Consider the following 27282-nt stretch of genomic DNA (forward strand, 5'->3'; position numbering starts at 1 on the left):
TAGAAGTGAATTTAGAAAGGGAAAACAGTTTCAGGTTTTTTATGAATGGATAATATATACACAGAGTTCACAAGGTACAAAATTGAAAACACTGAAAAAGGATAAAATAAGTCTTTTCCCAGCTAACCTTAAGCCTCCCAGTTCTTTTGCCAGTGTGGCCAGTTTCTTATATGCTCTTAGGAGCATTCTTTTTATGGAGTGCTAGCAAATAAGACACACAATTCTATACTGTTCGCTTTGTTTGGTGACAGTCTACCCCAGAGGCTATTCCAGATCAGTACCACGGCATGAAGGAGAGATGCCATTTTATGGTATTGAACAGGAAAGTTCTTTGTAAAAAATGAATTAGCTAGCGGCATTTCTCATTTCCCTGAAAGACAAACAAGAAAATCAATAAAAATTCTATTGCCTTCTAAAATAAATATATATGTTTTACAGGAATTTTAATACTATTAAAATGGCTAATAATTATCTTGCTAGTGTAAAAAACTGGTGGTGGTGACCAAAGAGTTGGCTTAGAACTTTAACCAGCATCATTTAAAATAGGTCAGAGACACAAACATATCAGACATGTCTAATGGAGTAACAACACTTTTAAAAATCAACGAAGTAAATTTTTACCCTGCCATTACAAAGGTTTCCATGGAAAGACAAGCGCAGGCTTGGGTTGGGATTTTATGTGGGAGAGTGAAGGTGATCCTACATGGCCTGCATGAGGATTAAGCCCTGTGTGGAATTGCCAATTTAAACAATTATCTCCTGCTTCATAATTCTCCCTTTCATCATATAAACCCTAAGTATCCTACAGAATTCTTCCTCATCCTTCCAAAGTGGTTTTGTCTGGGAAAACTTGGTCCAGTTCTTAAAAATTTTTACTTTTACCATATCTGCCTTTGGGACAATTTCCTAAGAACAATGTTCAAGCCATCAGGAGCACACACCAGCCATTATTTACCTAGACGACAACTAACAGAAAGAAATGACCTCATCTATTCCTTTCCCCCTATGAAAGAATGTACTGGAACCACCTTCCTAAGCCAGTTCTCTGTGCATACCAAGAGGCATTCCAGAGTCCATCTTCAAAAAAAGTCCTTTGCTAACTCATTCTGTATTTTCAAAGCCCTGAACTTTGGGGAATCATTTCTGTTCTTTAAGGGAAAGTCTTACTGGTACAATGTAACATCACTTCCAGATTCAGCCTAGTGGAGAAGGAAGGGCTTCTGAAAGTGGTCCCCCTTCTCAGGGGTAAGAGACAGGCATCATGTTACACTACGGATTTCTTCTCTGAATTAAGTCGCACCATCAACCATCTTATTGCCTTGTACTCCTCCCTCTTCTCTCTCATGACTCATTTCTGTTACTTTCCAGGGTCTCTCTAAATTTTCTTTTCATACCAGTTAATTCCGCTACTTCACAAATGTGAAGCAGCAGTTTCAGAAGCAGTTTTAAGTCAAGGACTGATACACATATACCTTTTTTTTTTTTTTTAAAGCCTGTTTGGAAGTGTTTAAATTCAGTCTGAAAATGACTAATGTACAAACTAAGAAAAACAAACAAGCAAACAGCGGTGCATGCTTCCATGCAGCAAAGACTAGGAAGAAAGACTTTTTTTCAGAACAGATAGCAGATTAAGTTATTTCAAAGTTTCTGGACCTGCCATTGTCGTACTCTGCTCCCATGTGCAACTGATTTGCCATTGTAAAGTTAACACTGAAATTTGAAAATTTTTCTCTCTCGATCTTTTCAATGGGCAACATGTTCGACTGCAGATGTTTGATGACATCAGGGAACCACACAGATAATCCATAGTACCTGCAAAAACAAAGACACAGGAGTTTGTACGGGTGCTGGCACACCCGTGGCAGTGACCGACCCCTGCCAAGTGACAATTTCAGAGAGGCAGGGGTTCCTGGAGAAGCACTTGTGGTTCTGATCCGCTCCCTGCTACAGAAGGAATCATGGAGCAGCCATCTTCTCACCATGGATCAGCCCACAAACATCATGCCAGAGAGCCACCCTGCCTGGGAAGCCCCACAGATAGGAGGAGTTCTGCACTCTGCTTTTGGACAGGGACCTCCATGCTATACCAACACAGGGCTTCCTGACCCTGCTCTTCTCATCAGCCTAGGCCTCACTGAGGAACCCCATCTCCTAATCTGCTGGTGTAAACTCCTGGGGTCCCCAAACTCTGAGTACCATTAAAGAATGACCTCTTTACTCATGGGGACTATTTCTGGGTTCCTACACTACTGTGATACAGTGACCTCAAGGGCAGAGATCCATTTCTCAAGTGGTTCAAGGCTGGGAGAAGGGTCATTGGGGTTATTATCTGAAAATCCAGGTTATTTCCACTTGCTGCTATACTCTCTTAGGTATGATTCTAGCAGGGCACAGCTCAGGCACTCCTCTGTGCTCTTTAGTACAGCAGCCACTAACCACATATGGCAACCGCGCGGTTGATATGTGGCTAGTGCAATTGCTGGTTCATAGGGCAGCTTTTTTTTTTAATGTTTTGAGGAAGCTCTGTACTATTTTCCAGAGTGGTTATACCAGCTTGCCTTCCCACCAACAGTGCGGGAGGGTCGCCTTTCTGTGTGTCCTCTCCAACATCTGTTGTTTCTTATGCTGATTTTAGCCATTCTGACAGATGTGAGGTGATATCCCATTGTAGTCTTGATCTGTATGTCCCTCATCAGCTGTGACAGTACATTTCATATGTCTGTTGGCCATCCCTCGGTCTTCTTTGCAAAAATGTCTATGATCCAACAATTGGGTATTTAACCAGAGAATACAAAAATATTCATTTAAAGGATACATATACCCTGAACATCCATCACCCTGCTCTCTACTCACATACTCAGGACAAAAATCTTTGAAAATGGCAACAATGAGGGAAGCAAGTTGGCCTGGAGCATACATCCTCACGACATGGAGGAGTTTCACCTAATTTTTCATTTACTCAGTGAACATTTACTGAATATCCACCAAATGTAGGCACTCTTTAACATTTTAGGGACATTACAAGGAATCTATAAAGCTTACCATGTGGTCAGCAATAAATAACAAAATATCAGCAAACCAGATATTACCACCTAAATCTCCACATCAAGAGAACTTTTGACTACATGCCTTTGTACCTAGCTGGGTGTTTAGTACATAGTAGGCACTTTTCAGCCTTGTCTACCTTCATTGATTAATGTGTCTCCTAGAACTTGAGTGGGAGTTACTTTACATAATCTGAAGCATCCCTCTTAATTTGGAAATAAGGAAATAAAACTTGGTATAGTATCTCCAAGTCACAGAGCAGAGGGAGATGTTGGGTCTTCTGATCCACACTTTCCCTGTCTGTCCCATTGCTACCCCTCATGGCACTATGAAAGATTGACTGTCTTTGATCACTTGCCTGTTTGCATTTAGGGAGGTTTGCAGATAGAACCTACAGCATCGACGCTGGGCTCTACTAGGGCATTAAGAGCCAACAGACCTGAAAGTATAGGGTATTATCTAATTGTCTCTTATAAATAGTAAATTGTGCAAAATAGAGTTGGATACAAATATTCTAAAGCTATTAGCTAATACAATTCTGATATTTTCTTTCTATCTCTTTTCTTAGAACGCATAAATGGAGACTTGATTCATTAATTACTTATTGAGCACTTACTATGTTCCAGGGGCATACAGGAGTGAACAAGACAGTTTTAAAATCCCTGTTCTCACAGAGCTTCCACAGAGGGGGAGACAGAGCTTTACTCTCTAGAGAATAAAGAACTTTTCTGAATATTAGAAGACAGAAGGTGCTCTGGGGGAATAATAAGGCTGAGAAGGGGGCAGGGAGTGCTGAAGGGTTGCCATTAAGTAAATGCTTAAGGAAGGTGAGCCTGGGAAGGTAACATCCAAGACAAGTCTCAGAAGAGGTGAGGAAATGAGCTGGGCAATATCTGGGCAGCAGTGCCAAGGCAGTCCCATGAGATGGGAACGTTCTGGCATGTTCATGGAAAAGCAAGAAGGTTGCTGGGGTTGGTGGCGAGCAAAGGAGAGGAAGGTGGAGAAGCCAAGGGGAGCAAATCACCCATGGTCTCATAAGACTTTCCAAGAACTATTGGTTTTGCCACCCAGCATTATGACAAAATAAAGTCATTTATAAAAACTGTCAGGGCCAGCAAACCTAAACTGAAAAAAAAAAAAAAAATCCTTCCTAACATACTAACAGCATCAAAGAGTGTAAGAAAGGAGAGCCATGGGACTGGGAGTTACCGTGTGGAAATATAAAGATTTCACTCACCAAGAACTGAAATATTACTTACCCAAAGGACAGGGTGAACCAAACTATTGTAAGCTTTATTGTATTTTCCCTGACAGGGTAGTTGAAACATCTCATGAAAGTCAACCAGATCTGTAAAATATTAAACAGTTAGTTTTCTTATGCGGTTATGCAGTGAACCCACTCCCAATCGCCTTCACCAGTTATTAAAACACCAGTTATTTGAGCCAGATTCGTTGGAACTTCCAGTGTCAAGGCTGGAGGCTCTAGGAAACCAAATCCTGCAAGTTTCACTTTTTTAGCTTCCAGGAAGCCAATGGACAAAGTAACTTAAAACTTGAGTGTGTCCCAGCCTTGCCAAGACTCCTTGTCTAGCACTTCCCTTCCCAAAGATGGAATGTCTTTGGAATGTCTTGGCTAGCCCACTTGTCTCTGGGGGTGGGGAGGGGGTGGGAGAGGAGCCCTTTCACCTGGTCCCAGTGTAGGAAAATGAGGTGTCCTGGACAGCAGGGGGCACAGGCTCACTCATGGAATGGTCACAATCCACTCTGCTTCTGATCAACTTTAAAGGCACCATGTTAGCCAGCACATGCCGGTGGGGGGTTGGGGGGGTGTCTCTTACTTACTCCATAGAGTTCCGTGCGGATCCGGACAAAACACCTTCTGTACCATGTCCCTGTGTCACTCTCAATTTCAATCAGCTCATCTATTTGTTTGGGAGTTTTGATTCTGTGGACCTGTAGAGAGCAACACAGTGCCAAGTGCTGAGTTCTCTTCTCTGAAGGCCTATCATTTGTTTTGAAAGGAGCAAAGCCCAAATCCCAAAAAAGCAAGCAGGTATCTGATAATCATTCCGTTTTTACATTAGACCATGAGCATAGAAATATACGGACCCCAACACCACTTGGAAGAATTGCATAAAGAATGAATGGGAAGGAATACTATGGAGAAAGGGGGAAGAACAAGTAGGGGTAGAGTAATATGAAACCAAAATGCCCTTCTTTGCAGCATAACCATAAAGGCAAACATTTCACAGATAAAACATTCAGAGAGATTAGCTTCTGGAATAAGAATTATTTTGCTTGGACTGAAGTGATTGTACATACTTTACTTTGGAGCCCATGGATTTGTTGAATTTGGTCCCTCAATATAGTTCTTAAAGCTTCCTCATCCAACTTGTGTTCTTACAAGTTATCTTTGTATTTTATGACCCTTTCTTCCTTTTCCTGTAACCTAACCCACAGCGGCTGGTCAGCAAATAGCCACAGGCAAGCACGGTACAAAGTCCAGAGAATGGGCTCTGACTGGAAGCATTAACATAGCTTCTGCAGTGACAGAGGGGAAATAAATGATGGGAGATCACTGGGAAGGGCTGCATTTAGGACTTAAATTAGCCTCTTCTGCTTGGGAAAAGAAGCCAGACATGGGAAAGGCAATGCTTTCAACACAGAGAGTAAAGCCTGAAAAGAGAAAAATAAGAATTAAAAAAAAAAAAAAGAATGGTTCCTTTTGTGGACCTGTCCCATCTTACCCTTTTAGTCAACATTCATTCAACTTTTAGAGAGAACACAGACAATTGCACAAATATTACCCCTGCCAGGGGTCACTTTTGAACACCTTTTTTTTTCCTGGAGATTCTACCCATATCCAAAGCAGGACTTCTATTGTGAGAATCCAGGTACACTGTCTTTTGACAGTGGTGATTTGGGAACCCTCAAATTATGTGAGGTAAGCAGTAGCCTCTTCCTGCTATGCCAACAAAGAGGTCTGTATTTAATGAAAATAATGTATGAGTTAAATGTGGGATTCCAAATAGAGTCAACTCAAAATAATCCATGGAGGCATTTCTTTGTGATACTCTAGATTTTTTAAATCAAAGAGGTGTTCTTATCTCTCAACATACTATTAGTGGGAGGCTTCTTCTTCCCTCCTCATCAATGTTTGTTCATTCATTCATGGGAACTCCCTGGGTACCAGGTTCAGCACTAGACTGTGTAGTTCCAAAAATAAATTACCATACAAAGAAAAAAAAACCTCTAATGGAGATCAATATTAGAGGGAAAAGATGTGTTTTACTGAACACCCAAGTTGAATTGGGAATGTGAGAAATCTTCATGGACTTATGGAGAAGTGTGTCATTTGCCATGTATGTGAATCACTTGGAGGCCATTCCAAGCATGGGAGATACCATGTGCAAACATCCTGAGTTGTGAGAGAAAACAAGGGACTGGACAACTACAAAGAGTTTTAGATTCCTGAAGAATAGTCCGAGGGCAGAGGGCAGCGAGTAATGAGGGCTGAAAGAAATCAGTGACAGTAGGGTCAAAAGTAAGGAACAAAGAGGAATGATATTTAGGATGGAAATATTAGGACAGAGTGAGGCCTTGAATATTATGGGGATAAAGGGAAGCAAGAAACAAGGTAGTTTTAAGGTTTTTCCAGTTGCATGGTCCTGGTGGTATCTTCTGATAGAATTCAGTAAAAGGAGGAAGCTTGAAGTCTCTTAAGATGTGAAGTCAGACTTAGAAATTCAGTTTTGAAAGGACATAGAAGGATGTCCATAATGGCCTTCAACATGTATATTTGGAGCTCAGGAGAACTGTCCATTAGGAGATGGTGAGCTGGAATCAGCTAAGGAAAGTATATTAGGTTAAAAGAGAAATTAGCTAAAAAGAGTGTCCTGGAAAACAATATGTAAGGTAGGGGCATACGAAGAAGAGCTTAAAAAAGAGGCTTTGGAGGAATGCATGCAGATTTGCTATATTGTGGGCATAACAGGGAAAAGGAAAAAGCTGTTGTGTTGAAATGATGTAATGACTTTGAAATTACCCAACTCTGAGATTACCCATTCTTTTGAAGTATTCCCTCATATTCTCACATAATGTAGTAGCAACATGGATGACCATGTGTGAATTTGGTGACTCAAACCTTCCAGAAGAAAAAGCAGTAAAGTAGCACAGTGAGGCCCTGGAGAGATTCACCTCAGAAGATCACTTTGATAAAGCGTTTTTCCTCATGTGGCTAAGAAGGGTTAAGTGACATTGAGTCTCTAAATGATGCCTCAAGATTCCTCCAGCCTTCTAATTGTCTCATTTAAAAAAACTCCCTCCTCTCTTGTGTATCTCTTAAAAGAAGGGTTTATTCAGACATTTCCAGGTCCTCAATAGGAGACATCCATTACTGAATTCCATTTCTCCATAACATTGCTTTAAAAAAAATATATGCTAATGAAGAATGTGTGGTAATGTAGATAAAGGCCAAACTTAAGTATATATTTACAATATGAAAAATTTGTTTCCTAAGTAAAAAAGAAATAAATAAGGTGTCAACAGACTGTTTAATAAGGAACTATTTCATATGTTTTAACACCTATATTTGGTGTTATTTATAAGACACTGAAGGTCTTATTTATGTCTCCCTTATGTCTTACTGTATGTCTGCCTAAACCTATTTGAGACAAAACATCATTAGTCTAATTGCATGACTGCCTATGTAAAAAAATTTAAACCACTGTTTCTTCCAAAAAATTCCATCCATCCAATTTTTATTAATTTAGACTGGCTTTCCCCACTGAGAATAGACTTGGTAACTGGAAGATGTAAGAACATTCCATGCAGAGTGAACAGCAAGCACAGAGCCAGTGAGAGCAATACGTCTAAGTGAAGTGGAAATATGAGGAACGAAAAGATAAGTGTAGCCGGTGTAGAGAGAAAAATTTACAATCTGGCCTTTTCAGAAAATGTTTCCTTGCACCTGGCATAGATGATTTGCTGAGAAGCAGGTACTTACCGAGAAGACTTTCTCAGGTTGACCCCGTGCTCTCATGTTTGTGTCATGAATTAACTTCAGAATCATCCATGCTTCATCATGTTTTCCAACCTAAGAAATGTGAACAGACACTGAAGGGCTAAAAGGTAAAACACTTATTCTCCCTGATTTTCCAATAACCATCTTGTGTTGTAAAAGTAAGCTGGGTATAATTGCACAAATGGGTTATCCCACTGGACAGCCTCAAGTACATGAGCAGTTCAAGGGATGTGCCTAGAACTAGAAATAGCATCTTTGGCTGCAAAAAGTTCATGTATAAAAAAGTAAGACAAAGTCTCTTCATTGAGGGAAAAGTTACTTGCTTGAGAAGGAAATTAGTGCTTTCTGGCCACAAGGAGCTTTTTCAACACTGGTCTTTTAAAACATGTCTCCATTATATGTAAACAATGAGTCTTGGAACACTACATCAAAAACTAATGATGTATTGTATGATGACTAACATGACACAATAAAAAAATAATAATGAAAAAAGTAAAATAAAACATGTCTCAGTGAAACCAATCCCTCTATGGTCCCATGGCAGCAAGGGAAAAACGTCCATACACTTTCCTAGAATTAACAGGGAACTTGTTCCAATGGGTGTGGCTCCCTTAACTCTTCATAGTAATACACATTACCTCCAGTAAGAACCGTGGGCTTTCAGGCATGAATGTGAGGGCCACCACTGAGGAGACACAGGGGAGCGCGCAGACTATCACGAACACACGCCAACTGTGGAACTGGTAAGCTGACCCCATGCTGAAGCTCCATCCTAGAAAAGCAAGAATGGAAGCATGAAGGAAAGCGCCTCTCAGACGGCCTGCTGGGAAAGCAAGGACCCTTCCCCTAATCACTGTGAGTGTCTACACGGCGAACGTATTGTTAAGTCTTGAGCCAATCTGGGCATTAGCCACAGTGACCAACTCAACTTTACAAACACCAATAGCAGCGGTTAGAGAAAGAAACCAAAGGGGTCAGGGCTTAAGTATGGGGGGACATATGTGTTTCTGTACAACCGAATTCCTAAGGCCATGATAAATTAATTTGGAATACTTTTTCCAACAGACCCCTGTGCTGGAACATGTTCTGTTTGCTCCTCCTGGTCACTGCCCTCCTCTCTCCCCCTGCTGCGGGCCGGGAAATGGACTGCTATGGGGCCATCAACTGGCTCCCTTGTACCTTGGCTTCCACTGGGTCTGGGAGGGTGGAAGCAGCGTTCAGGGTATTTCCTTCCCTTGCTTCCCTTCTCCCTTCCCTTGGCTGGGAGATTTGGCATTGGGTATGCCCATCTCCTAGGACCGTCTCCTACAGCCACAGCTCTTGTCAGCCTTCGACAATACCTCAGCCCTGGTGCCCTCTGATGCACAGGTAGGTACAAGATGCTCTCCTGCAGCTAGCTCCTAGGTGCTTTATTATTCCCTCTGGGCTTCTTTTCACTGTTTCCAAGTGACTCTTCAGTGATCCCTTGTGAGGGTGTCCTTGGTTTCTTGCCAGCAGCCTGACCAGTACTGACTGTTTTGTTTAAAGACTTTATTTGACACAGAAAGAGATAGCAAGAGAGGGAACACAAGCAGAGGGAGTGGTAGAGGGAGAAGCAGGCTTCCCCGCTGAGCTGGGAGCCCAACGCTAGGCTTGATCCCAGAACCCTGGGATCATGACCTGAGCGGAAGGCAGCCGCTTAACGACTGAGCCACCCAGGCACCCCTTAGCAGTACAGTTGTGAAGAAATGGCAGGTGTGTTATTTCTCCACATGCACATGTCCTAAAATAGATAAAGATAATTTAAAGTTTCTAAATAGTATTTTTACTCTAATAAAAAAATAAGCATAATGGGAAACAAACAAATCTCTTTAAGAACTAAAAGGAAAATCTGCTGAGAATAACCAGGAATCCCACTGCCATAGTCCCCTAGTTATAGCTAAGTGTAAGAAGTAAATAAAAGCTGAAATGAAATAACAAGTAAAAAATAACTTTAATAAAATTTAAATAACAGTAGGTAAAAAAAAGAACTAAAAGGAAGCTGATATTTGCATGAATATAAAATGGATGATGGCTAAATTCAAACATGATTCTAAATGAGAAATAATGAGGGATATAAAATCTAATTGAAAACAGAGAGGAAATGTATAGAAATATAGATGAATTACATGAGGCAACATTTTAGTTTTTGGCGTTACTTGGCATTTAGAAGGCATTTTGTGACCAAAAGTCGGGTATTTTATATCCCATCCCCAAGAGAGTAGTATACTTATTCATTATTTACCCAGAAGCCAAGTGTGATTCTGAGGCTGATGTAACTTTCTCAGGGCACCAAGCCACAGCATCTTCTCTACCAGGATCTGAGGCAGAGTCATATACCATACCCAGCCTCGTGTCCATGCACACTTGCTCATAAATACAGAATATGTTGACAAATGACATAAATGTCAATGACACACTACATCAATTCTAGATTAATAAACATTTTCTGGAAATTTAATACATGAGGGTTATGTGAATTGGTAAATTAACCACATCATGAACTTTAGAAGAGGATGTCCCCTCACAGGTTTTTTGTAGCAGGAGTTCCAAAGTCCCAAATACTCAAAACACAGAAAAAAAAATTGATGGAATAGAGAAAACATACCTTGTTCACTTCACATTTGATCAGAAAGTTTGTTTCAAAGAATATCTTTTTTTTTTTTTTTAAGATTTTATTTATTTGACAGAGAGAGAATGCAAGCAGGGAGAGAAGGAGAGGGAGAAGCAGGCTTCCCACTGAGCAGGGAGCCCAGTGCAGGGCTCGAACCCAGGACCTTGGGATCATGACCTGAGCCACAGGCAGATGCTTAACTGACTGAGCCATCCAGGAGCCCAAGAATATCTTTTTAAAAAGCTCTAGGTCCTATTATTTGACATGTTGGATAAATAAAAGTTTTGGGTGGTGGAGTGAAGCAAATGCAAGGCTAAGCACAGGATGACTTCACACCAGTGGATGGAGCCGAAACCTTCTGGCAGTAGAATAGGGCTCCCTCCTTGCCCAAAGATGACCGCATGCCCAGACCTGGGACTTTGTTACCCTATTTGGCAAAGGGACCTTGCAGGGGGGCATTCAGTTAAGGATCTTGAGGTAGACTGATTATGTCACAGAGCGGGGCCCGACCTAGAGAAGCAGAAGAACCTTTTTGTAAGAGAAAGGGAGAGGAGGAGATGTGACGAGGGAAGTCAGGGGTCAGCTCGGAGAGAGAGCTGAGGGTGCTGCAGTGCGGGCTATGTAGAAGTTGCCAGAGCCACAGGCAAGCGATGTAGGCGGCTTGCAGAAGCTGGAAAAGGTGAGGACTGTTTTCTCCGCTCCCGCCCCCAGAAGCTCCACCAACTCATTTAGACTTCCGACCTCCAGAATTTTAGGATAACAACCTTATATGGTCTAAAAACCATCAGTTTGTAGTGATTTCTTACAACAGCATTGAGAAAGCCACACAACTCTCTGTAGTTACAGCTGTGCTGCTTACACGATTGAAAGCAATTAAGTTGGAGAAATTCAGCTCTTCTCTATGAAACCTCAGGCTCCTGGCTTTTGCCTGGACTTCTCCGCAGGCCTCGCCTAAGACTTCTCCTTTCTGATAGCTGGTCTTAGAAATACTGCTCTTCACTCTCACATCAGTGGGGGAAGAGACTGAGTGCAATGTGATTCTACTTGAGCAGTTTTCAGCGCACAGAGGACACTGAACTACAAATAGAACCTAATCCCAGAGGAGAGCTAGCTGGTCAGAGTCCCCAACTCAAAATGCATTTTCTTCAGGGGTATCATCTTCTGTCCAGCAGCTTAAGTTTAGCCTGATCATTGCGGCTCACACCCTCTGTATTTCATCAGCCGTGAAGTGGTCTCAGGTCCCTGCATGGTGTGTGTGTGTGTGCACACGCACTGTGTTCTTGCTTTATATAAAGGGGGTGGGGTCCATTTTTCTCTCTGCAGTATGTGCTTTCCCAGTCTCCAAAATTCTATTGTACCCCTTTTTTTGTCTCTCTTCAAATCCCTAGCAGTCTGTTCAATTTCTTGCACTTGACCCCTACCCTACTGTTTTGAGAACACAAACACAGAGAGAACGGCATACTTCTCATCTTCTCAAAGCTCCTGAATCTCCCATCCACCTGCACCTGTCTGCACCCTCCGTCTTCCCTCAGGAGCAATGGCAGTTGGTCTGTTGTAACCAATCCAAAGCCAATCTGTCTTATGACTCCTCCTTCTCTCTCTTAAGGACAGAACTATAATCTCCTGTCCCTCCTCTCTGGCCCTCTTCATGGAGTCCTCTCATCTTACTCAACAGGTCATTCCATCAGCACACCCATCTCCACCATCTAAGAAAAAACCCTACCTTGACCTCCACAGGACTCTCCAGTTGCACTGCTACTTCTCTGTCCTCATTCTCAAAAGAATGGCCTAGAACAACTGTCTCCACTTTCTCACCGCAAATGGGCTTCTGCCCCTAAAACCACAGAAGCTGTGCCAGTCAAGGTCATCTGTCTTGCCAAATCTAATAGGCACTTCTCTGTCCTCGTCTTATTTGAGCTGTCTAAATCATTCCATATAGTTGGTCATTTTCTTCTCTTTGAAGAACTTTTCCCCTTGTCTTCCTCATCACTACACGTGCTAGTTTATTTCCCAGCTCATTGGCTTTCCTTCAGTTTCTTTATGTGACTCTTTCTCTCACTAGCTCTCCCAAGTCAGTGTATCCTAAATATTGATTGTCAGTCCTGTTCTCTAGATCCAGATGCTCTCTAGGCAGACTCATGTATTTCCATGACTTTAAGCACCACTTATAGGCCAGGATCTCTGAAACATAGCCTCTTCTCTTTCCAGAGCTCCAGAAACCCATCTCCACCTGCCTATTCACATCTTCACAGAGGTGTCTAATGGGCATCTCGGAGTTACTGTGTCCAAAATGGAACTTCTAATTTCTCACTCTGCTACCAAAGAAAACTCTCACATTTCTTTCAATGTTCCTGTTTTGGCAAATGACACACTGCCAGCCACTCAGATATTCATCCCCAAAACCAAGACCTTATCCTCGATTCCTCTTTTCCCCTCACCACACTCAAGGGCCAATCTCTCTGAAAGCTCCTTCTTTCGAGCAGAACTCAAAGCCACCTACCTCTTCTCATCTCCCTGGCACCACCAAGCCCCTCGTTGACAGCACTGTACCCCTGACCTACAGCAGAAGCTTCACTCTCTTTTCCCTGGACACCCCACCCCAGTTTATCACAGGCCACTGTCCCCAACAGCAGCCAGACTTACCCTTTTAAAAGATCAGTAAGAGGGGGCGCCTGACTGGCTCAGTCAGTAGAGCACGCGACTCGTAATCTCAGGGTCATGAGTTCAAGCCCCACGTTGGGTGTAGAGATTACTTCAACAAAATTGAGGGGTACCTGCCTGGCCTAGTTGGAAGAACATGTGAATCTTGATCTTGGGGTTGTGAGTTCGAGCCCCACACTGGGTGTAAAGATCACTAAAAAGAAATAAACTAAACTAAAATGTCAACAAGAGCACTTCATTCTGCCACTTAAAAGCGTTCAATGACTCCCAAGACGTTTGGATGGAATCCAAATGCCTTACCACGGTCTATGGAGCCAACAGAAACAGATCCCTAGCTATTTACCTGAGCTCACCTTCTGTGGCTCCCCTTGCCCTCTTGCTCAGGCCCGACTTACCGGCTCACAGTTCTTTGAACATTCAAAGCTTAATTTCATCTTATGAGCATTTGTTCTATTTTAGTTGTCCTTTCTATGAGGTTTGAAAGTGAGAGTGTCTTTCAGGCCATCTCATCCCCATTGTAGTTCCCTTAGAGTCTTTGCATTTGCTCTTTTCCCTCCCAGGACTGCTCCGTATATGTTGATATTTACATATGTTTTGCATATGTTGATACCTCCTTCCCACCTTCTCCTAGGTTTAAGATTATCACTTCAGAGAAGCCAAACCCTCAATCCCACTCTCTGTCACAAAGGCCTATCTTATTGTTTCCACAGCATTTACTGCTATCCAAACCCATCAACTGCATTGATTTGATGACATGTTTTCTCTCTGTCCCTCTCCCCACCAGAAGAGTAGGAACTCTGTTTTTGTTACTCACCAATATAGTCTCAGTGACTCTACCAAGTGCCATATATTCCTCTGGGAACATGTGCCAGATCACTGAGGCTGGAAGCCTACTTTTCTTCTGATGTTTTTTACATTCACACTTAACAGCAAAACAACCTTGACTTACTTTACCAAATTAAATTAGTAATTCGTGTATCATAAAATTTATTACCTTTTCAGGTTTCCAGTTCTATGAGCTGGAGAAATGCACAGTCACATGGATGCCATCATTATCAAGAGGCAGATCAGGTCCATCAGCCCAAAACATTCCTTCCCTCTGCTCTTTAGCCATCAATCTTTCCTCCCTTCCTAACCACCGATAACCACTGGTCTTTTCTCTGTCCCTATAGTTTTGCCTTTTTCAGAATGTCATCTAAGTGGAATCCTAATCTGGCTTGATAGATTTAGAATAATGTATCCACGCAGACTGTTCCACTTACCAATAGTTTGTTTCTTTTTACGGCCGAGTACAACTGGCTTTTGTGGGTAGGTCCAAGTTTGTTCACCTACTCACCAGTGAAGGACAGTGGATTGTTTCCAGTGTTAGGGGATTATAAATAAAGTAGCTGTCAACATTTCAGTCAGATTTTTTTATGTCCCAAAGTTTTCCTTTTCTCTTGGATAAAACACCAAGGAGTAGGCTACTTGAGTCATAGGATAAGTTTATGTTTAGTTTTATAAGAAATTGCCAAACTATTTTCCATAATGGCTGTATGTTTTTACATTCCCCTCAGTAGTGTGAGAGACTTTTAGCTGCTTCAGACCCTTCCTACCACTGTTTCGGCAGTTTAGGGTTTTGTTTTGTTTTGTTTTTCCCTGGCCAATCAAATAGGTATGTAATGGTATTTTATCATGGTTTTAATTTGCATTTCCCTACTGCCTAGTGATCATCTTAATTTACTTTGCTTATTCATTCATATTTTCATTGAGTACCTATATATGCTAGTCACAATGCTCCACAATGTGGAGGCCAGTAAGACTTCTTTTCCGTCCTCAAGGATTTTTAGTCTAGGAGAAGAGGTAAATTAATTAACAGACAAAACAAACAGTCCCACATGTGCTGGAACAGCTTATGAAGAAAGTGTGGTGGGGTACAGAAGAGGTAGAGGTATCTATCCCAAAGAGTATTTTCTCCAGAGCCCTAGCGAAATCTCTTTTCTGATTTGGGTCCTGAACAAAGAGCGAATTCTTAAGTTCCTAACACTCAAGTTAGAGCTACAATTCAAATCAATATTTAAGAAGTTGATGAGAGTAGCCAAGACAGGTTGTGCCATACCTGGTCCCTAACATTTTCCTTCTAACCCTCTGACCTGGAGAAAGGGAGGACAGCCCTTGAGTGGGAGGAGGGAGTCCTAGAAAGGGAGACCAATGCTACTCCCCATTTAGGACATGGCTCCTGGGAAAGGGGGTCAAAGACTGATGGATGATCTTCTATGGCCCAGATGAGGGACAGACTCAGTGACAGTCCTGAGAAATAGCCCTGCAGATGTTCTTACAAACTATAATACCATTATCTGGATCCAAAAATTAACAAAAGAATGAAGTGGACACCGTAACTGTTCAGCCATGGATTCCTAGGACCCCTCCCCATTTTGATTTCAGTATGGCTTACATTTGAATTTGAGAATGAAATTCTCAAACCACCAACATCAAGAAGCAGGGAGACATCAACAGGAGTGAAGGGCCAGCATATGAAACCAGGCCACATGCATCTAGGAAGGTGGGTTGTTGCATCTAGATACTCATCCGCACTTAGAAAAATGGATCATCTTAAATGAACCCACTGTTGGCACCACGCCTTTCTGGTCTTAAAAAAATAAATAAATAAATAAAATAAAAGGTGATTCTTGCATGGGTGGTGGTTCTAATTGTCTTTTGGACTTTGTTTTTTTTTTTTTTTTTTTTTTTTTTTTTTTAAGATTTTATTTATTTATTTGACAGAGAGAAATTACAAGTACACTGAGAGGCAGGCAAAGAGAGAGAGAAGGAAGCAGGCTCCCTGCTGAGCAGAGAGCCCGATGCGGGACTCGATCCCAGGACCCTGAGATCATGACCTGAGCCGAAGGCAGCGGCTTAACCCACTGAGCCACCCAGGCGCCCCTGGACTTTGTTTAAAAAAAAAAATACCCATTAAAATGTCATACTGAGAGATGTATCTACATATAATGTAAATTCCACACAAGGAAGGACCTCAGTTAGGGTATTACAGAAAGCAGTTCCTGCAGGGCACTCATCAGCATGGCACTAATAAGAGCATTATGCGTCTTGCATAATAATCAAGGCCATTTACAAGCCTTGAGCCAATGTGCTGGAGGACTGCAGAAACCAGCTGCCTCCCCAGTTGCATGACTGTCTGAAATTTTTCAGAGAGCCAAGGCAGAAGTATGTGATGCATGTGGAAGAATGCTGGCTTTTGTGCTCTTTTGGGGGGCTTAGTGGCTGATGTAGTCGTTAATGAGCACCTACTTTACCAGTCTATATCTGGGAACCAGTTTTGTGATATTTGTGGGACACAGTCTTTGGTAAGAAGGCAGATTTTCTTTTTTTTAAGATTTATTTATTTATTTATTTGAGAGAGAGAGTCAGAGAGAGAGAGAGAGAGACAGCATGAGCAGGGGTGAGAGGGAGAAGCAGACTCCCCACTGAGCCGGGAATCCCCCCAACCCCCAACATGGGACTCTCCAGGAGCCCCCAAAAGACAGATTTTAGGCACGAGACACAGATTCAATGTTCTTAAACATTAGAAATCAGTATTAATAACCAATAAATCTATGGGAGATGAGATTTTAGTAGCAGTAAATAGCAAAAGTAGCAAAAATAGGAAAGTAGCAGTAGAAGTAAATTGCCTGTATTTGTCAGTGAAAACCAAAATTCTCTTTGGAAAAGTAGCTCAAATCCCTTTTCTCAAGTGGCAACACACTTAGGAAGGGAATAAGATCAGATAAATTTCTGATTTTATTCTTACAGAAATAAAATTTTATCCCCTCAACAGGTCACTGGTTTACAAAATAAATACTATCTAATCAATGTGAAACACTAACACTTGGCTAGAAACTCAGGTTGTCCTGGATCTAATGTCATCTGTGACTTCAGAACCAGCCAGACAGTCCCTGAGGCTGATAGCAGAGACTTTCACCTCCTCCTCATTTGCTAAAAAAATAAAATAAATAAAAATTAAAAAACAAAAAGATAAAATAAATAATAAAATAAATAAATAAACAAAATAAAAAATAAAAAAAAGAGAAAGAAGCCAGGGTGAGGGGAAAAGTTAAATCAACTATAATACAGCCATGCAAAAGCAAACCGTGTAACTACTGGCAAAGAATGAGGTTGATCTTTCTGAACTGATCAGGGAAATGTCCAAGTTACACTGCTTGCTTAGTAAAAAAGTTCTTTTCTTTTCTTTTAACTATTTTTTTAAGGCTATTTTAAATGGCTCCTACTTTAAATGGCTACTCAGGGTATGGGGTGGGTACTAGCAGAGGACTTTCACTTTTGGCATTATTTGTTTGAGTATTCTATAACCTTTGTATATTATTTAATGAAAAGGCGGGGGTGGGGGGGAACTTTTTGAAGAGTTGTAAGCCTTTGATTTTTCTCCAGTACAAGGTGTGATGGGAAGAAAGGATAAGGAAAGTGGGATGATAATTTTGATACTATTCAGTCTCCATACAATTCTCAGAACTAAATTAATGTTCATTCCGATTGCAATGAATCTGAACATTGACACTATAGTGCTCGTTGATGGCTAGCTATGAGAAAGTGCCAGAGATTGCCCTGGCGTCTCCAGGTCGCAAAGAAAACAATATTCACAGACCTTTGATCTTTAAACCGGCAACTCTAGTCGTAGGCTAATTTTGGATTCCTGGGGCAGAGGCCAGGTGCATTTTGAGCCGATCATGTAGCAGGACTGCTGACACTGGCACACAAAGCAAACACACACACAAAAAAATGGCAGGGGGCTGCCTGGGTGGTTCAGTCGGTTAAGTATCCAACTCATGAGTTTGGCTCAGGTCATGATCTCAGGGTTGTGATATCCAGTCTGGTGTTGGGCTATGCACTAAGCGGGAAGTCGGCCTCTCTTCTTTTCCTCTGGCCCTCTGTGTTCTCTCTCCCAATAAACAGATCTTTACAAAAAAAAACAACAAAAACAACAAAAACAAAAACAAAACTTGGCAGGGATCTGCCTGCAGCACATAACCATACCTTTAAAAAGAGAGAGTCAATTCAACTGGAGTTATACACCCCAGAGAAAGGGCCCAAGGGTCCAAGTCCACATAGCTGCGGGAGGCATCTCTCTCTAAGAGCAGGACCGAGCAACCAGCTCATCTTTCCTGCTAGTTTCTCTCTTTCTGTCTCTGAGCTCTGGTCCTACCTTTGGGAATGCAGAGTGAGTGGTCAACAGCAGAGGGAAGTCACGTTATACCCCTGGTTCCTGAGTGTGACTTGTCATCCTAACCATGCTTTCAAAGAAGCAAACTTCCTAGTGGCTTTTGAAAGTCAGAAATTCATGGGCTTATTCATCAAGATCATTTTTTCTGGATTATCTTCTGTGAGGGCTTCAAATATGGAAAGAGTGACTATGAGTGCCTTGCCAGGAAGAGTTCCTGGTGCAAGCATGAATGACTCATTCAAGCATGGTGCTTCACAAACTCCACTGGAAGAAAGAGTCTAAGGGTTTGAAAAAAGCGGATAGCATAAGAAGTGTGTATACGTGTTTCTGTTTTCAACAAAGATTCTTTGGGATTTTCTTTTTTAGACAGACACTAGTATAACATTAGTATTATGATAATGTAGGTCAATTAAAATTTTATCAAAGATTTTATGTAACTATATACTATAGTAGCCGATAGAATTGGTAAATTTTGACCACATACAAATGAAGCTTGTATCATAATGCATAAAAAGGCAGCTCATTACTTTGTAACTACACATTTTATATACTTACACTTATTATCTTATAGCATATATAGGGACACATTGACTTTCCTTCTCTATCCTACATAAATATTTACTTAACAACAACTGTGTATGTTTGCAGGTTTATATTGAGATTTTTTTTTTTTTTGACAGAGAGAGAGAGATCACAATTAGGCAGAGAGAGAGGGGGAAGCAGACTCCCTGCTGAGCAGAGTCTGATGTGGGGTTCGATCCCAGGACCCTGAGATCATGACCTGAGCCAAAGGCAGAGGCTTAAAGCACTGAGCCACCCAGGCGTCCCATTAGAGGTTTATATTAATACATAATCTCTTGCATAAGCTAATGCCCTGGCTTAGGAAACTGAAAAGCAAACATAACTAAATATTAAGAATTCTTCCAACAGGTAAAAAGTTGGACTAACAGACTCTAAAGCTCTAAGTTCCTCTCTGATTCTAAGACCTTATGTCTGGAACAGGTGAAGCCATCAGAAATTCTCTCTGGAGAATAGGACCATGATAAGAAATGGAGCCCTTTCAGAACTTAACAAAATAAAACTAAACCAACTTGTGAACTGCCATTAGTTCTGACAAATGCCCAAAGGTTGAGAAAAAGGACTTGCGGCAAAACAACGATATTCATTCTGTATATTAGCAACCCAGTCGATCTGCTTTTAAAGTAGCTGTCCTTAGAATACTGTTCAGTTATTTTTTAACTGCAGTAAACACGCAATGTTCTATACATTAGTTTCAGGTGTGCAACATACTGATTTGACAAGTTTTGCTCGTTAGGCTGTGCTCACCACCAGCGCAGCTGCCATCTGTCACCACACTCTAACTATACCATTGACTCTGTTCCTGTGCTGTCCCTTTTATCCTCATGATGTATTCATTTGCTATCTGGAAGCCTGTATTTCCCTCTCCCTACAACTGTTTTGTCCATCCTGGCTCTCCCTTCCCCTTTGGCAACCATTAGTTTGTTCCTGGGATTTAACAGTTTCTGTTTTTTGTTGATTTCTCAGATGACACCTATATGAAATCATGTGGGACTTGTATTTTCTCTGACTTATTTTACTTAGCATAATGCCCTTTACGTTCATCGATGTTGTTGCAATGGTACAATCTCATTCTTTTTTATGGTGGAGTAATATTCCTTTGGATGGATATACCACATCTTCATCCATTCATCTGTCCTATACACTTGAGTTGTTTCCATATCTTGGCTGTTGCAGATAATGCTGCAATAAATACAGGGGTGCACCTATCTTTTTGAATTGGTGTTTTCATTTTCTTTGGTAAATACCCCATATTGGAATTACTGGATATGATATTTCTATTTTTTAGTTTTGGGGGCATCTCCATATTATTTTCCACAGTGACGGTATCATTTTTACATGCACCAACAGTACACAAGGGTTCTTTTTCCTCCACATCCTCGCCAGCACTTGTTATTTCTTATCTTTTTGATACTAACCTTTCTGACAGGAGTGAGGTGGTATCCCATTGTGGTTTTGATTTGTATTTCCTTGATGATGGGTGATGCTGAGGGTCTTTTCACATGTTTGTTGGCCATCTGTGTGTCTTTTTGGGAAAAGGATCTCTTCAGGTCCTCTGCCCATTTCTTTTTATTATTATTATTATTATTTGTTTTGTTTTGTTTTAAAGATTTTCTTTCTTTCTTTCTTTGACCGACAGAGATCACAAGTAGGCAGAGAGGCAGGCAGAGAGAGAGGAGAAAGCAGGCTCCCCGCAGAGCAGAGAGCCCAATGTGGGGCTTGATTCCAGGACCCTGGCAGAGGTTTTAACCCACTGAGCCATCCAGGCTCCCTTTATTTTTGGTTTTGAGCTGTGTAAGTTCTCCATATATTTTGGATATTAATTCCTTATTAGATATATCATTTGTAAACATCTCCTCCCATTTAGCAGGTTCCCTTTTCATTTTATTGACAGTTTCCTTTGCTATGCAAAACCATTTTATTTTGCTTTTATATTTGTTTCCCTTGGCTCAGAAAACCTATCTAGAAAAATCTTTCTATGCTCCATGACAAAGAGATTACTGCTCATGTTTTCTTCCAGGAGTTTTTAGGTTTTGGGTCTCCTTATTGGGTCTTTAATCCATTTTGAGTTTATTTTTGTATATGGTGTAAATAAAATACTTTTTTTCCCCCCTAAACTGTGCTCTGTATAACTTCATGTCTCCTATTTTATTCCAGATCAGGATTTCTTTTTGTTCTTTGCATATGGCCTCAGCAAGATCTCGCTCGTGATCAACAAAAGCTCTCTATCTATTCCCTAAAGATTCTCAATGATATGATACAAGAATACTAATGGAAACCATTTTTAGGTGAAAGTTATTTCCCCAGGGTGGGGATAAAGAGAGAGCCATAATATTTCCTGTGTTATGACAACAGAGGTCAGCCCAAGTACTCTTTGTGGCTGATGCCAAAGGTCACACTCATACATCTTTGCCAACTCTTGCCCCCTCTACCTGCTCCTTTTTTCTGGCCCCATTTTTTGCCTTGTAGTCTCTGATCCAGAACAAATCATTTAACACTTGACAAGTAAAACAGCTGCTTAGCTCATGATTCAGCCCCAAAATGACCCTTAGAGCTTTGCCATTTATGTCAAAGAAATTCCATTCTAATGGGCTGGGAAATACGTGCAACCACATGACCTGGGAGCTCTGGTTTCCGGGGCTCTGCCTTAAGGAAGGGGACATCATAGGCCCCTTCCAAGTGCAGTGGACAGCAGTACAATTTTGGAGATGTCACCCTCCAAGTCCCGTCACCAGCTGTGGTTCACATGGATCCAGTTTAACACCACACCCTTCACATGGTCTCAGGTTTCTAGCTTTCTGACACCAGATCCTTCCTAAAAGGCCCCGCCCAACTGGAGGCACTCAACCTTCCTCGAAGCCTTCCACACCAGAAATGGGACAGTCAGCCTCTACTCTTGTCCTTTTCTATGTCCAGCTGGCCACTAAGAAATGTTATCTGCAAATACTTTGGCATCTTCACCACTCCCCACCCATATCAATTTGGAGAATTCCTAGACTTTATTTTAGTCTTCTATTTACCAAGTAGAGAGAAATGACTTCTGAAAATTCTTCAGGTCACACTAAAAGGTAATCACTTCCTCCAGTGAGTTTTCTTGGTATCCTGTGAATTCCCATAGCGCTCAAAACAGTGATTGACAGAAAAGCCACAGGAGAGACTCATTTTTTTATCTGCAAGTCTGTTCCTTTAAGCCAGGGGCCATGTCTTATTCATCTTTAGTATGAAATATGGCAAAAAGTAGTCACTCAGTAAAAGCTTATTTAATTAACCAATGAAGAACCCACTCCTGGATTCCTTTATGATCAGTTTGCCTAGAATATTTCAAAGTGATTTTCTGAAAATCTATCTATTCCCTAATTTCTAAGTTAGGGAATATATAGGAGGGTGTTTGTTTTTGTCTTGTTTTTGTAACTGATATCTAACTTGATTTCCTGGTGGTAAGAGTATGCTTGGTGGTTTTTGAGATATGGTGGAACTTGCTTTAGTGCACAGAGTGATCCATTTTTGTTTTTGTTTTCCAGCTTTATTAAGGTATGGCTGACAAATAAAAATTATATATATTTCAGGTGTACAATGGGATGATCTGATGTGTGCACACCTTGTGAAATGATCACCACAAATAAGTTAAATAACACATACATCACCTCACCTTTTTTGCATGGGGGTTGTGGAGGGAATACTTAAGATCAACCTCTCAGCAAATTTCAAGTATACAATATAGGATTATTAACTATGGTCACCATGATATATATAGAACTCTAGACATTAGATCCCCAGAAATTATTCATCTTTTCACTGAAAACTGTGCAAGCCTTTGACCCATTTCCCCAGCTTCTAATGGTATATCTCCCCCACAGCCAGATAGGAAAGGGAGCTTCCCCCTACAGCAATGAATGCATTTTCTCATGGACAAAATTAATACATCCCACACACAAACTGGATTTCCATTTGGAAAAATAAAATTCTCAGGAATTAATAAGCTGGTATTTAACTCAAAGGGATACCTCAGACAATACATCTTTAAAGCCTGCTTCCATTCAGATTGTCTGAAAACAAAACCTAGGAGCCCACATCAGTTCAACAGTTGGCAGAGACCCAATTCACTTCTGCCCATCCTTGATTTATAACCCTGTAGGAGACATACAAATGCTGTTTCTCCTCACTCGCCCCTTCCCTTTTGTTCAAAATGTCAGGCATCTACCCAGAGTTAAATTTCACCTTTGCTCTCTGGAAAGGCTGCCTGCTTGGGTCATTAATCCTGGACCAGAAAGCAGCTCCTAGCTGCTACTGACTGTAGAAAGGATTGGTCCTGGCGCATCCCAGAGAATGTTTTTCGAGGGCTGTGGCGCCAGAAAAAAACAAACCCAGAGTGACTGAGTCTGGGACAAATGCAGCAGTTTTTCATTCCCTATCACCTTCTGTGGCTGCTGCTGAGGAGAAATGATCTAATAACTCAGGGAGCCCATGATGACAAAGCACCAGAACCCAGGCAGGTGGCTGCTCCCGCACAGGAGGCTAGGAAACCAGCTTCAACTGGAATGGTATTTCCCAGCCCTGAGAGCTTCCTATGTGGGCTCCCTTCCTGCTCAGGACAGTATACCCACTCTGATGACAGTTTTGGCAAAAGAGAGGAAGATTTGAGTACCAGCTGCGACCTCCAAGAGGGACACAGGTGGAACAGATTCATGGCCTGCCGCATGTTCCCAGAATATTTAGAGCATGCCCACCATTCACCAGGCATCTCGTACACATCTTCTTGGTTAATACATCAACAATCCTGTTCCCCAACCCCCGCCCCCCCACTTCCATAGGGTGAATGGATAATAGGCAGGCCACCAGATTTGATTTAAAATAAAAATTTTAGTATAAGTATGTCCCATGCAATATTTGAGATATACTTATACTAAAAAATTTATGTGTTTGCTTATGTGAAGCTCGCACTGAACTAAGAACCCTGGTGTGTGTGTGTGTGTGTGTGTGTGTGTGTGTGTGTGTGTGTGTGTGTTTTGCTAATTCTGGTAACTATATCCCAGGAGACATTTGGCAATGTCTGGATACATTTTTGATTGTCATGATCTTGCAGGAGGAGTTACTACTGGCATCTAGTGGGCAGAGGCCAGGGATACTGCTAAATAATCTTACAATGCACAGAACAGCTCCTCCACCCCCAAAGAATTACCCAGTCCAAAATATCAGCAGCACTCTCAACTAGTCACTGGCGTTGTCTGTGTTACCAGGACTCAAAATTAACAGAGCTGATGAAGATAGTTTGAAGATTGTTTTCAAACAGATATGGGGAAGCAGAGTTTGTGAAGATTTTAGATTTCATTCCTGATGAAGGCGTCTTGCTTAGTATTAGTTTTCATTATAAAGTTATAAGCTCTTTCTGCTATACAATTGATCTATGGGTTTGTCATTTTCCTCCTTACATACTTTTTAAAGGCACCCTGACAAACAAAAGTGGCACATAGTACAACAGAGCCAAGAAAGGTTTCTCCCCCATTGGGGTTTTGGCCAAGGCTAGCATTATCCCTCAAATGCTTTAGAGAACACCTGCAGCTTATAAGTGGTTATTACTGCCAACAAGGTAATGACCAAATATTCCCTGCAGGATTTGTATTCTTGTTTCATAAGGGTGGGAGAGGTTTCCTCTTCAAATTGCCTGCTAATCTTCAGGAATGGGGAAACAGCATCCTTAGTAAAAGAACCTGGCTTCAACTTCATGTCCCCGTCAGGTTATACCAGTCAAGCTGTGGCAGTCAGGGCTGGAAGGCCCACATGGGGTTCCACAAGACCTCTACTGAGGACCTGGGGAAATGTTCCTCCTCTTCAGGTCCCTCTTGGCTCCAGCCTCTTGGCATCCATCTCTGGTCTGGTCCATCACCATGCCCCGGGATACCATCGTCCAAGTTCACGGGCTTCTCATAGCACTCATGCCCATCCTCTGCACAGCTCACCTGCTCTCCTCTCTCTGGCATGTCAGTGGCAATGCAATCGCAGGGAAGAGTATTGAAAATGCACATAAATGGAGCTCCTGGGTGGCTCAGTGGGTTAAGCCTCTGCCTTCGGGTCATGGGATCGAGCCCAGATGCGGGCTCTTTGCTCGGTGGGGAGCCTGCTCCCCCACCTCTCTACCTGCCTCTCTGTCTCCTTGTGATCTCTGTCTGTCAAATAAATGAATAAAATCTTAAAAAAAAAAAAAAAAGAAAATGTACATTACCAGCCTCCACTCCTGTAAGAATCCACATTTAGGAGCGCTGAGGTGGATCTGAAAACCTGCATCTCCAACAGCAGCCCAGGCAGTTCTCATGCAAGCTTTACACCTAAGAAAACCAGCTTCCAGGCTCCCTCATCACCTGGTCTTGGTTGCAACCCCCTGTGACAGACACCCTTTAGTGCCTCAGCTCGGTTCTTTCCTTCTTACCCTTATCATTGGCTTGCAAAATTCCTGTTTATACTTCTGGGCCCTCCCCGTGAATGCAACAGAACTGCCCAGAATTAACAGCTTTGTCTTTGGTATTCCTACAGTGATTTATACTTCCTGCCTCTTCCAGCATTTATCACATATTTGTTTATAGCAAGTTCTCTGCCATATTCCAGAGGTAGAACACTTAATCTGTTGGATCATGTTAAGCAGAAAGGAATAAACAAAAGGTTATTTTAGATTTTGGTATAACTTCTACAGCCGAAAAGGTATGCCGAGTATAGTTTGCCATATAATTTAAAAAGTCCTACTGTACTTGGATTGCACATCTGTCTTATTGTAAATCACACATCTGTCCAGTTTTGTTTCCCTATTACTTCTCAGTTATACCAGATTTTTTTTTTTTAACTGGGCTATAAGATCCGTATCAGTCATTCATTTCCCCCTGTTAACTAAGAGCAGTCTAGCTGTTCTGCTACCACATCTGGAGATGCCCAGGGAACATCTCAGATGCACCCATGAATAAAGGCTTGCCATCACCCTGTGGTGTCTTTTGTTTCTGTGTTTTGGGAACCTACTGACAGATAGAAAGGCCTTCAGTACCCAGCAAAGCCAGAGGATGCCCTGCTCACCTGCCACTGCACGACTTTGAAGCATCTCTGCAAAGGGGTGGACAATTCAGGCCATGAATCAGACCCCCTAAACCGGAATCCTCCTTCTGCTGGTTATTAGCTGTAAGACCTAGAGCAAGCCACTTAATTGTTTATGGGTTTTCATGGTGGCAAAATACACACAACATAAAAATTTACCATTTTTAATTTTTTAAAGATTTTATTTTTAAGTAATCTCTACCCCAACACGGGGCTTGGAATTACAACCCCAGAGTCGTGTGCTCTTCCAGCTGGGTGTCCCTAAACCCCTTTTAATGTACAATTCAGTGACATCAGATATGTTCATGTTGTTGGGCAAATATCATCACCATCCATCTCCAGAACTCTTCATCTCGCAAATTCTATACCTATAAACAGTGATGGCCCATTTCCCACCTCCACTCCCTGCCCCGGGGAACCACCACTTCACTTTCTGTATCTGTGAATCTCACTACAACAGGTACTGGATCTAAGGGGAATCATACAGTATTTGTCCTTCTGTATCTGGCTTATTTCACTTACATTGATGCCTTCGAGGTTTGTCGGTGTGGTATCTTATTGTCAGGATTTCACCCTTTTCCAGGCTGAAGAATATTCCGTTGTGTGTATATATCACACATTTGTTTATCCATTCATCCATCAGTGGGCTCCGGTTGTTTCTCTCTTTTGGCTATTGTTAATAAAGCTGCTATGAACACTGATGTACAAATATTTCTTCAAGTCCCTACTTTCAGTTCTTCTGGGTTTAGAGCTAAAAGGAGAACTGCTGGATCATGGGATAATTCTGTGTTTAGTTTTTGGAGGAATTGCCATATGGACTTAACCGTTTGATTCTGTTTCTTTCTTTCTTTCCTTCCTTTCCTTCTTTTTACACCAAATGCTTTATTGTTCTCTTGAGATGCTTACAAATACTGAAAATCACCCAGCCCAGGGCCTAGCAGCCATGGCCTAGTGGTGGGCAGGGAGGTGGGCTTAGTGCTAAGGCATGAAGGGCTGAGGCCAGACAGCTGGTGGCCTGGTCTTCTGTTCTCCATTTCCTTCAGCCTCCTGAGG

The 27282-nt window shown here is 41.7% G+C and overlaps 1 protein-coding gene across 2 annotated transcripts in view; it reads right to left on the reverse strand.

Annotated features, from left to right (window-relative positions):
* The window catches only part of SV2C (synaptic vesicle glycoprotein 2C), a 234603-nt gene that overhangs the window by 23764 nt on the left and 183557 nt on the right, over positions 1-27282 (reverse strand). For both annotated transcript variants that reach the window (XM_013063701.2, XM_004766847.3), the window contains exons 5-9: positions 8707-8840; positions 8051-8140; positions 4888-4998; positions 4305-4393; positions 1654-1812 (exon numbers count right to left, since the gene is read on the reverse strand). In XM_013063701.2, coding sequence (XP_012919155.1) covers positions 1654-1812; positions 4305-4393; positions 4888-4998; positions 8051-8140; positions 8707-8840 — 583 coding nt within the window. The remainder of the gene's footprint in view (positions 1-1653; positions 1813-4304; positions 4394-4887; positions 4999-8050; positions 8141-8706; positions 8841-27282) is intronic.

The sequence above is a fragment of the Mustela putorius genome, unplaced genomic scaffold (genome assembly GCF_011764305.1).
Source record: "Mustela putorius furo isolate JIRA1106 unplaced genomic scaffold, ASM1176430v1.1 tig00537350_pilon_pilon_pilon, whole genome shotgun sequence".
Taxonomy (NCBI): Eukaryota; Metazoa; Chordata; class Mammalia; order Carnivora; family Mustelidae; genus Mustela; species Mustela putorius.